The following is a 12,456-nucleotide window of genomic DNA, read 5'->3' as shown; positions in this document are numbered from 1 at the left end:
GAAATTTAGACAACTATTATTCAATTCTGTAGCAAACTAACATTTACTCAACATACAATTTCTTTTCAAGCATATAAATTAGGTATATAATATTAACTAGAAAAAAACTACATCTGTTTATATAGCGTGCCCCTAGATTTTCTGGTTTTGCTCCTAAAAGATTTCAGTCAGGGGCTACTATGCTCCTGGAAAAAAATTAAATAAAATTGCCTGGATCCCTGACGATACTGTGGACCATTCCGGGCAAAGCAAAAATAAATTCAAGAGACAAGCAGGTGACGCACCCTGCACCAGGACTCTAACAAAGTGCACCTTTAACCATTAACTCAATTAAATGGCCTGGACCTGTACCCCATTTTTCCCCATATGTCTGAGCAAAAACTGTCTTTTCCCAGTACAGACATATTGTATAAGCGGCTCGTGAGATCAAAACATGCTGCGTTCTGTCTGCAATTAATTATACAGCGTTTTATTGTCTGACAGTTGGAAAGTGTGAGTTAGTATGCTAGTTATTGTTAGCGTTAACGTCTTTGCAAAACTATGCTCAGTTCACCCAAAGTTGAAAAAGCACTTATAAACTCATTGCGGTGAATAATTAGGATGCTTGGACTGTATAAGGTAAGTGAGGATTAACTTGGGACCACAGCAAAACAACAAATTCTGTCTTTCACGTTTTTAATGCAGTAAACATTCACAAAACCCCACTAACCTCGGATCACAGAGGAAATCCGTGCTCTCCCCGTCCGCCCTCCACACCAGCCACTCCCTGAAGGACGGGTGACAGAACATGCGCGTCTTGTCCCTCCTCTTGATCAGAAAACAGGACAGAAGCTCCATACGCTGCAGAAAGTCCTCCCAGGGCAACTCTCCTCGGACATACCCCGCGTTTATCGCCTGAAACAGCTGCTCATCTGTTAGCGGGTGCAACGAGGCTAACGCTACATTCAAAATCGGCAGTGAGCGTTCGTAGGCGGAGTTGGTCATGAACTTCATATTGCACTGTAGTTGGTAGAGCTCCGACACGGACACCGGGACCACTTTGTAGCTAGCGCTTTTGATGACGAGGTGGCCCTTTTCGAAGAGATCCAGGGTGAGTTTGAGGTACAGGTAGGAGCCCTGGCTGCGGGAGGTGAGGTGGGTGCTTAGCTTGCTCACAGTGAGGGGGTCGGCCTTCCCGTTCAGGCTGATGTTGTTGCTGATGTCCCGGCTGGAGCTGACCCGGTACTGGATGTAAGCGTTGAGGTCGCAGCTGATCTCCTTGTTGTCAGAGAAGTCGTCGAGGGAGATGTGGGGGAATGGCAGCAGGCTCGTGATCTCCTGGAACAAAGAGCGAAAGAGAGAGTTATAAGCATGGCAAGTTTAATTATTCTCTAATTTTGACTTAATTTGTTCTGTTGTACATATAAATTATAGTTTTACACCAATCATGAAGCAATTTGTGAAGAAAAGAGATGTAAAAAAATTGACACGCTAGGGAGAAATCTATCAAAAGTTCACAATTTACAACTAAGAAACATTTTCACTTTAAACATAAAAAAGTACTTTCTCATATTTGTATTTGCCAAATGATAATGTATCTGTACATTAATTAACCCTTTAAGGACTGAGCACATTATAGACCATTATATCTCACCTAAACTTTTTTTTTTTTTTTTAGCCACAAAAATCATGTTAAAGGAAGTATCAGAATATACTGCATTTTTTCCACACAACTACCTCTATTTTACATATGCATCCTTATTTTTATTTTGACGCATAGAATAACTGACTGGGAGAATCCTGGCGGCGCCTGCGCTCTGATTCGTCATCTTCAAGGGACAATGTAAGCAGATTACCGTAATGACAGTAACATATTTAAAGAGCCCCATGCCTCTGCTTTGAGATGCCGTTTGAATTTACATGAGAGCACAATTGGTTGCGGAGTTACGGTAATGGAAGGTCCGCAACCGCTAGTCAATTGGCGCTGATAGCATCCGCCACAATACGGTTAAAGGATTTTGGCCCAGTGTACAAGTTCGCAAGTTGTACCAGGTAACAGTTATGGAATTCCTGAGCGTAATGTTGTGATTTCTAACCAGACACTTACATTTTAATCAAACAAACAAACTAACAAAAAAAAACCCAAGAGTGGCTAATAAAAGACAATACAATAAATACAATAATCTTAATGTGTTATAGTAAAATGAGTGGTCAAACCTGTTATAGGCACTTTAAGCTTTTTTATTAACATATATTATTAATTTATGTAAAGGGGGTCACTAATTAGGGGGCACAGTAGGAAAAAAATATAGAGGTATGAAAACAAAAAAAAAGAAAATGTATTAATGATCGTAGGGAAAAATCCATCAAATAATGTGTGGAAACTTGATGAAAAAAGATGATTTGAGAAGCACTGTTGGAATGGAATACACTGCAAAGAAAATTACATATTTTTACAATTACCGCAAAAATGAATAGGTAAATACAGAGAAGGCAGTGTGTAATGCTTTCTCATTTCTTCATTCTTTTATTTGAGATTGGACATAAAACTATCTCTTTACTCTTTTAAACATACTTTTCACAGTACATTGTGCAACTCAGTCAAATAAATTATACAGTGAGTAGTTAATTGAGCAACTCTGTATTGATTAAACCCTAAAAATGCTACTGTGTCTGTGCTTGTACCTGTTCGCAATTTTGCTCCAGCTACCAAAAGCTCATTAAATGTACTGTGCTGTGGTTCAGAGATTACGCAATGGTACCTGGAGGTCCAATAGTGAAAACCAAAAAGATTGAATTTAGTTGGTAGATTTTTGCTCTGTGTAATGGTGTCCAGCTGGTGTGATAATAAAAGTCACTTCTGAGGCCCAGGCCTGTTAAGATGACACATTTTGAAGTGTGAAATACTGGTGAGGAAAATATCCAGAAAAGAAATGTCTGACGCAATAACAGTAAAGAAGATTATCTGATAAATGTATAGAATTGTTACTGTTGTTAACATGATCTTAAAAATGGTAGAATTAGACGCTTTAATCTTTAATTTGCATCTATAATGAGCCATAATTTATTCATTCAACCAGATTATCTCAAGTAACAACACATTTCCCACTAGTACAAAGCAAAAGTCAATTAAATAAATATTGACCTCAAACTTATCATTTATTGAACAGTAAGTCAATGTAGTAGTTCTCAAAATTTTACATATTGGTAGCAATTACTGAATTTATCAATGTATATTAAAGAGTTAAGCGGCACGTTCCAATACAGCAACAATCACACAGTTTTTAGCGCATAAATGAGGGCCAGAGGGTCAGATTATTTGCAGGGCCATGGACACGCCGCAGAATAAAATATAAGTGGATTTACAAACATCACTTTGCTAAATTGCCTTTGAGTCTAACTAAACTAGAATTAGACTAGTACCAACTGGGTCTGAACCACCAGAATCAAGACACTAACTAAGAATAAACCAGGTCTAAAGCTAAACTAGTAATTCCACAATAATCACTCCTCATGTCACAGATTACGTTACAACCCAATGAATACTAAACTTGATCGTTTTCATTTATTGCAACTACCACATTGTTCCAACAACACCATAGAAACTAACTACGATTATAACTAAAGTAGGCCAATTAATGACACTTAATAATGATACAACACTACTGCAAATGCTATATTTATACAACACACCATACCAAACATTTTAATCCCAATCTAATCCCACTGTATATATGAGTCTCCCTATCACCTTAGCGAGCTGTGGGGATGCAGACCCACTGAGCTATCTGACCCAAGCAGACTCCTCTTCCTGCCTCAAATACATCCTGGAGGGAGAGGAGAAACAGCCACTGTGCGTTAAGAAGCCAGGGCAGAGGATGTAAAGAGGGATGGGCGACAGCAGGGGTGATCAGAGCAGTTCAGAGCCAGTGAGGAGTGGCCTGAACGGGGGAGCTCGCCTTTCAATCTATGTCCCGGGGCTGCTAGAAATCAATGCGCCTTAATCCTGAAATCCTCTACCTGTCTGCGGCTCCAGAAACATGGGCTCGGTAAGATAACACATCCCCCCAGCTCTGACACACACAAATAATAATAATAAAAAGGTGAGGTGGCAGGCACAAATCCGGGGCAGGAGGTGAGGGAGAGATGGGAGGAATGGTGAGTGAATGGAGATATTGGAAGTACAATGGATGACAATGTGAAAGGAGGATGCTAGCACGTAGGGCTGTGGTCGAGTAAATACATGTTGGTTCACAAAAAACATGCGCTGTGCATCACTTTGTTTGCTGAAATGGACGGGACATTATGCTAGCAAAAAATCTCAGAACTCTTAAAGGTGCTGTGAGAAACTAGTTCATTTTAAGCGGTCCAAAGTTATTCCTCACTTACCTCGTGTATTCCAAGCACCCTAATTATTTACCGCGATGAGTTTATAAGTGCTTTTTGCAACAACTAGCATGCTAACCACGCAAAAAATCAGGTGAAGGGCTTGTAAGTATCTGTTTGATCTGACCAAACATCACTAACAAGCGCTGACAACATCACAAGATCACAGTTGTTCACATAATTACAAAGATCTTTACAGACAGTGGATTTATCTGTAAAACGGCAGATTAAACTGACAATTCAACACCAAATCTCAAACTAACTCACTCCAAACCTTCTCCAAATGGTCCATATAAATCTTTGTAATTCCAACATTTTGTCAGTTGACAAAATTGGCCGACTAAGACTTCATCAACCAATGAATCATCTAAACGACTTGCATGTGGCACGAGCTAAAAAAGTATTAATACTTGCAAAGCGATTTAAGTAAAAGGTGAAAAAGGACTGAGTGAATTATATCCATTTAATATAAAGTAAGCTCCTGGAGTAGCGCTATATAATATTACTACATTATTATTATGTGGACCCTATCTTTGCTTGCTCCTGCTGCTTCCTTCTTTCCTTTGCTTTTTAATCATTTTAATGCTGGAAAATCTGTCTAGTTATGATTTTCTTAAATAAACCAAGAATTTTAAACCATTTTTAACAAGTTATCTCACGAGCCAGCAACATGTCCAGGGAAAGAAACCAACATAATTCTTTTAGTGAAAACTGTCAGAGCTATCAACAAGAAATGGATGAGATACAAGCATGGATATTTGCTTTAAAAATCTAAAAAAAAAGGACTTCATCGGTAAGCAGCCCACAGTTACTTCCAGAGAGGGTGAATAAACTGCTACTTTCAACAGAAAAGATGGAAGAAACAAAAATGAATGATCTTGTTAAAAAGAAACATTTTGTTATTAGAGTAAATTCTGTTTTACACATTCAAATATGAGTACAGATTATAAAACAAAGGTAAAGGTAGTCTGAGGGCCACAATGACAGGATGGGTGGTACTAGAAATAACAATATTATATAATTTTTATTTCTTCAGTCAGCAATGTGACTACAAAAAAAGAACTAATAATGAATTAAAAGTAATTCTGGTCCTTATAATAAATGTAACCATAGATAAGCCAATTTAAGTTGCTTTTTAGTCAGTTTTAGCAAATGAAAAACTACATTATCGATGACAGCTATAATTATTTTGTATTTAATTTACTGCAAAAAACGTCTAGTTTAGTTTAGTTATGGCTTATTTTGCAGAAGATGAGGCGTCTAACTACAGTGGCTTTTAAGACTTTTGTTTAAAAAGAAAAAAAAAATGCCTTCTACAGATTCTTTTGGATGATTATAACATAATTTTAAGAGACAGAAGAGAAAACAAAATTACCGCTACCACAAAGTACTTCTTTTTACAGAGTCTTACATTTTTGTTGGCAAAACAGGAGCACAAAGGCCAATAAACCACCTTCAGCGAAGCGAATACTGAGGATCTGAGCCTCTGATTAATCACAGTAGCGTGACCTTAGCATAAAACAAATTTTAATTACATCTTGCAGTTTTAAGATTAAAAATAAATGGGCTGGACTCAGAAACACACAGAGCATACAAATAGACAGCAGCATGGGTCATTGCTAACACTCTACTCTGTGTCAGTCAGTTAGCTTGTGAGTTCAGAGATTCGGACTCACACTGCAAAGCTTGTCAGACATTGCACAGTGGGAGCTATCACAAAAGGACAGTGAGGAGAGCGTGAGGAGAGGCTGAAGAGAGGGTGACCTAGTGTGACTTTAGATATGAACAGGCAGCACGAAGAAGCTTACTCATAGCTTTGGTGTGAAAAGCAGAGTTTCTATACAGTCTATGCTACAGTCAGTGCTTTAGCCTTGAAATGACAGATACAGAGAATGTTATACTAAGGGCCACTGTCCTATAGAAGTGACACAAGGTGGAACACGAGGGTGAATATGGGGTGACAGTGGCACTGTTATAGAAACTGCCTTATAAGTGAAACATTGCTGGTTTGATCTCTGCCAATGTATACTGTTGTCGTGTTCTTGGGCAAGACACTTTAACCACCTTGGCTTTGACTGATTGGTGGTGGTTAGAAAAGCCACTGGCAGCCATGTTTGCAGTAGTCAGCCTCAGGGCATCTGTAGCTAACCAGCATTGAGTGTTTGTGTAATACTGGATTGGGTAAGTACTGCATTGGATAAAATTAAATGCAAAATCAGGGAAAATCTGTATTTTCTGAATATTTTAATATTTTAGTCTGTCCGATGTTTATACTGAACTAAATATGCAGGTGTGTAAAAGAGATGCCAAAGCTTTTTTTTTTTGTTCTATGACATTTTTCAGTGTACGTCAAAGCAGCTGTGGCTCCAAAGTATCTAATAACCAGCGAAAAATGACAGAATGAATTATGGTCATAATATATAAAATGACAAGCTCCTGGAATAGCGCTATATAATATTACTACATTATGACTGTGCGGACGCTATCCTTACTTGCACCTTCTGCTTCCTTCTTTACTTTGCTTTTTAATCATTTTACCTCTTCCAGTGATTTTTACATTTTTTAACAAGTTATCTGACGAGCCAGAGAAATGTCCGGGGAAAGAAACCAAAGGAATTCGTAAATCTGAGTGATAAGGTGTCTTTTCCAAAGCTGCAGTACATCCAGAACGGTGCCATTTGGGTCCTGACTCGAACCAGGCAGTAAGAGCATATAAGTCCTGTGCTCAGGTGTCTGCACTGACTTCCTGTGGCTCAGAGAATAGACTTCAAAGCAGCTGTTTGTCTCTCCATGGCCTAGCACCAAAGTGCATAGTGCCGTATGAACCGTCTCACACTATGAGGATCTCTGAGACCGGCCTCCTGCTGCTGCCCAGAGTCACGACTAAACATGGGGAATCAGTGTTTCAGTTTTGTGCAGCTAAAACCCGGAACAGTCTTCCTGAAGATGTGAGACGGGCCTCTACTTTGACAATGTTTAAATGAAGGTTCTGTTTAGCTGTGCATATGACTTTTTATTCTGCACTCTCCTCTTTCAATGTTAATTTTATGATTACTTATGTTTTTATTTGTTTGTATTGTGTGTATTGTGTCTGTCTTACTCTGTAAAGCACTTTGATTACTTTGTGTACATAATGTGCTATACAAATAAACTTGCCTTGTCTTGTCTGACCAAGCCATTAGCATCCAGTAACAAAACTATCATCTCTTTTATTAAGCTAATATTTCAACGAAGTTAATGCCAACCCAATTCTTTCTGCTCATTATGTCGTCAAATGTATCTAAAATGTACAATATCTGAATACTAGTACTGCTTGGTGGTAGAGTCGTGAATAACATTAATGTGTTACTCCAAACTTACCAGCAGGTTGACCCGAACAGTGACCACCAGTTTGAGCCAGGGAGGGAACTTGGTGATGATTTTGGAGATAAAGGAGGCGATTGTGTCCCCGTAGTCTGGCTTGTGAAACTCCGCTTCATTCAGCCCATCGATCAAAATAATGTGGTCATCTTCCGGAATTTTCCTCTCTGAAACAACACGAAAAGAAGTTTTTTTTATCTGTGGACTGTACAGCGCAGAGGCTTTTTACTACTACAACTCAATTTAGTGCTTTCAAAGACATAGTTATTGAGGTGCACTTTTCGATCCTGGTTAGAATTTGAGCAGAATTTGTCCTCAAATAACTACCACGAAAGAGTATCAGTGAATCTCTGTAACTCGCACTGACCTTGAGATTTGGAGGGGACGTCTAAAAATGATAAAATATATTGGAGTTTTATTGGTATTATGGTGGATGTTATAACAGGGCAAATCAAAAGTAAAATCAAAAGTAAAATCCAATGGACAGAACTTAATGAAGTACTTCTCGTAATTCTCATAAGCCATATTATTTTATATCACAATTTAATAAAAATCACATTCGGCAAATTGCCAAGACTGGATTTATTTAAAGCCACAGTATGTAACCTTTTAGCCAAAGATAGACTAAAGTAAAATCATGTTATCATGTAAAACTTCTCTTTTCTCCATGTTCCGAGGTACAGTTTTAACTTCAGGACATTCCATTTCCATGGAAACATTCCAGAGAGTATATTTCTGTAACATATTTTCCTCTGCAACAAAAACACATATGTGTGTACTGCAGTTTAAACCTGATCAAACATGTTCTTTTATTACCGTAAATTTCGGATTATAAGCCGCTACTTTTTTTCCACGCTTTGAACCCTGCGGCTTTTACAGCAGTGCGGCTTATATATGGAATTTTACTGGATAACGGACCCTGGGGGGCGCTCTCTAGCTGTAAACGTAAAAGTGAGACAGACGTGGGGAAAGATTCTGCTCTGAAGAATTCACTAGTTTTGATTTTGAACGATCATTTTGCGCATCATGAAATGGATATGATGCAGTTTTTAAGATAAAGAAACAGAAAGGAAACAGAGCAGGGGTCGGCCTTTAACACGCAAAGAGCCATTTGGACCCACTTTCCACATAAAATAAAACACTGGGAGCCGCAAATACTTTTTGACATCTAAAATGAAGATAACACTGTATAATAACAATAATGTAACGGAATAATGTAGGTTTTACTTTCACGGACAAGCCTTCTACACGTGGCAGATAAATATGGCAAAAACAACTTAAGTGCATTAAAAAAATACAACTCACCAAACCGCTGCATCATGCATCGCGCTGATTATGTGATTATGTCTACTCTACTCCGCAGTTTCTTTAAAAAAACAACAACAAAAAAACTCGTAGCGTATCGTTTAATCCCAGGTGCTTATTCTCCATGTGCCAAAGCAGTTTTGAAGGTTTCATTGCCTTATTTGCTTTTCCCGTATGTTACGCAGAGCGGACTCTGTGCGTGAGTCACCTGCAGCGACAAACCCAGATTTTAAGTAGGCATTGTCTGTTAAATTTATCTTTCTTTTTCTTGGAGGTCGTAGTCTCTTCTTCTGGCTCCTCAGTTGTCCTTTTCCCCTTTGTTAAAAAGATCTCCAAAGACTTTTGTTTTGGCTCATTTTCACTCGCTTGTGGCTCTACTTTTGTGCGTCGTGTCTGATGTGTTATACGTGATACGTCACCGCGGAGACAAGAGCAGATAATATACTTGCTACTACATCAAATAGATTTCTGTGGCGATTTCCAGCAGGATTTTCATGATACATCTACGGACGAGCTTATTAGTGTGTCATTAGGGACGGGCCAAAGTTGCTCCTGACCCCTGTGCGCACAACGTCTGAAAATCAGGGCTCTTTACGCAGGACTGAGCTGTGTCTGTCAGTTCCCAAGCCACGCAGAGCCGCAGTATGAGGCGGAAAGAGGCGCATGCGGCTCCGGAGCCGCGAGTTGCCGACCCCTGAAATAGAGCCACTGCACGTAAGCTCGACATCAATGAATCCAACTTGGTCAATGTAAAAAGACGACAAAAGTTTTCAGAGGAAATAAAAGCAGATTTTCCGTGTTGGTGCAGCTTTATTTTCTAAACCTGCAGATGTGTTCATCCCGTGTTGTTGTCGTGTTGGTGCCAATTTTCAGGCACAGTTTAAAAAAAAGTGTGTCGGTGCACCGTCTTTCTGTGTAAATGTCTCATGTTACAATATGAAAACCTGCGGCTTTTATTCAGGTGCGGCTTATATATGTACAAAATTGATTTTCTCTTCAAATTTAGCTGGTGCGGCTTATATCAAGGTGCGCTCTGTAGTCCGAAATTTACGGTAAATTAGCATTTTATTTTTCAGTCAAATGGTTCTTTCCAAAATCATTCAATCCATTTTTCAATTGTTACTGTAAATATTTAATAGTTTAGATACAAGCATTGATTTATCATAGTGTTTTTAATCTATTTTTAGTATTTAGTACAAAGACCAACAATTACCAATAACAGTTATAATTCAGTTTGATTTGTGTCATCATAATCAAATTCAACTGTGCCAAAAAAGCCATAGAATTTCTAATAAAATCAAGATAGACATTTCTCATACTCATTTTTACAATCAGTGGACTCAGCATGGGGCTATGTATTTAAAAAAAAATAATTTTACTATGTAATCTAATACAAAATCTAATAATTCAGTTCTTTTAAACAGGGAAAATAGGTCTCATGAATGTGTCTTAATTTTGAAAAAATACTAAAACTTTTTAAGTTTCTCAAATAGTCAACTATTAGATCTGTATATCTTCTGATAAGCTATTCATGTCTTTCAACTTCCCGTTATAATAATTTTAAATCATTAATCACTATAGCAACAGTCCTAACTTTTCATCATTTTGCCACCCATGGATATACCACCAAAATGCTTTTCACTGTTGCTATCCGATGCTAAGAAAATAACAGAAATAAGCCTCTCACCCTTTCTGAGATTGGTGAGTGGTTCGAGTACCCCCCTCCTGAAAGCAGCGAGCGGGTCTTGCACACAGGAGCGCAGACTGAGCATGCTCTGTAGATGGGGCTCCTTCAGTAGAAGCTCTCTGTAGGCTGTGAGCTGATGAGAGCGGCAGAGCAGAGCCGCGATGCTGTGGACAAACTCTGGGACCAGGCAGGTGTACGTGTTGTCCGCCTGGCAGTAGTGATACGCCACCACCTGTGTAAAAGAGATACAAGACGTTAGGAGGAACTGGTACAATATGTAGTATGAAATATGCAGGTTTTTTTGGGTTTTTTGGAGGCAGTCGGGGTTACGCAATACAGACAATTGTGTTCAAATATTTACTTTCAAAATAATAGGTAAATGAGTTATAAAGGAACAGTACTCCACCTGGAATGAGAATGGGATGGGAAAACCCAGCAAAAGAGAAAAGATTCTGTGTCATCTTAAAAAAAAACAAGATATAGCATTTTTGCAAGAGACACACATGTCTTCGCTAGAATCAGTAAAGTTATGTAGAGATCTTGCTCTTACAGACGTGTGGTGGCTTAGACATCCCACCCGAAGAGATTATACAATTCAGTAGCCCCACAGATATTTTCAAGAATTGACTTTCACAATTAATTATCTTTATGTTCAAGTCAAAATTCCACAGCAAGAAATTGTAACACTTAGTGCACATTTGAACGTTCACTCGATGCAGTATTTCCACAGTCGTCTTTAATGTGAAGCAACAGTCTTAAGGTGATATAATTTAAACCTTATGTCACTATTGAGCTTGGTCCCTAGAAACGAGTATCTTAAATTAAAAAATAACCTTTTTTTTACTGATATTTGCTTCCTTCTCACTAAGAGCCCAACTTCCATTTTATTTTTCAATGAGTATTTAGCTGCATCTGGTTTTCATATGAACTTAATTAAGATCCATAAAGCCTTCCCACTGAACAGAAGGTGAGCCTGACTAAATGGGTAATTCTGGGTCATTAGTTGGCACTCCTATTAAAAGAAGGAGTTGATCCCAGGTGGTGGTCTAAAAGAAGAGGCTCAGGTGGAGCTGTTATGAAAGAAGGGACAGGAAAGGTGTGGAAACTGCAGGGACCCTTGGGATGGATGACACACTTACAGGAGCTGGAGAAAATGGAAACATGTTAATTCTACACCACCAACACTGATGCAAGCGCTGAGAAGACCCTCCAATTAGTGAACATACAGAGACTAATCAGATCAGTACACTCATATATGTACAGAGTCCACACTGCCCTATATAGGCTCTTGGTTACAGATTTTAGCCAGAGAAAAGAAATGGTTTGAGAGGGGAGTTAAAGAAGCTATTTTTGTTAGGAAAGAGAATCCTTCCTTAAACAGGAATGGGGGCCTTAGACATCATCCATCCCTCATCTATAACTCCATCCTCAGACCCAAACAAAAAGAACAATAGCAGGGTCATTAAAGCTTGAATCGGGTAGTTTCAGCTGAAACTGGAGACAATAGCTGTTTACAGTTTCAGTGTAGTTAGCCCCTCCCTTCAGACAGATATAAGGCAGTGTCCATCAGCAATCTGACCAGAACCAGAAAGAAGCGGCTTGGATGAGCAGCGAAACTTCTGCACTCCTACAACAATTTGTCCAGTTGACGGATTTAAACTTCATCTTGTGCTATTGGTTACTAATGTTGGTCAAGGAATGGTTAAACCTTTACTTATAAGTGAGCTATACTACAAAAC

At 38.7% G+C, this 12,456-nt stretch overlaps 1 protein-coding gene across 4 annotated transcripts in view; it reads right to left on the bottom strand.

The window, feature by feature from the left end:
• The window catches only part of tanc1b (tetratricopeptide repeat, ankyrin repeat and coiled-coil containing 1b), a 138,314-nt gene that overhangs the window by 25,874 nt on the left and 99,984 nt on the right, over positions 1-12,456 (bottom strand). For all 4 annotated transcript variants that reach the window (XM_033987570.2, XM_033987571.2, XM_055230835.1 and 1 more), the window contains 3 exons: positions 10,718-10,949; positions 7,726-7,892; positions 710-1,317 (listed from right to left, as the gene is read on the bottom strand). In XM_033987570.2, the coding sequence (XP_033843461.1) occupies positions 710-1,317; positions 7,726-7,892; positions 10,718-10,949 (1,007 nt within the window). The remainder of the gene's footprint in view (positions 1-709; positions 1,318-7,725; positions 7,893-10,717; positions 10,950-12,456) is intronic.

The sequence above is a fragment of the Periophthalmus magnuspinnatus genome, chromosome 21 (genome assembly GCF_009829125.3).
Source record: "Periophthalmus magnuspinnatus isolate fPerMag1 chromosome 21, fPerMag1.2.pri, whole genome shotgun sequence".
In the NCBI taxonomy this organism is placed as follows: domain Eukaryota; kingdom Metazoa; phylum Chordata; class Actinopteri; order Gobiiformes; family Gobiidae; genus Periophthalmus; species Periophthalmus magnuspinnatus.
Note: the sequence above shows the minus strand (reverse complement) of the source record. Positions and strands in the feature narration are given on the sequence as shown.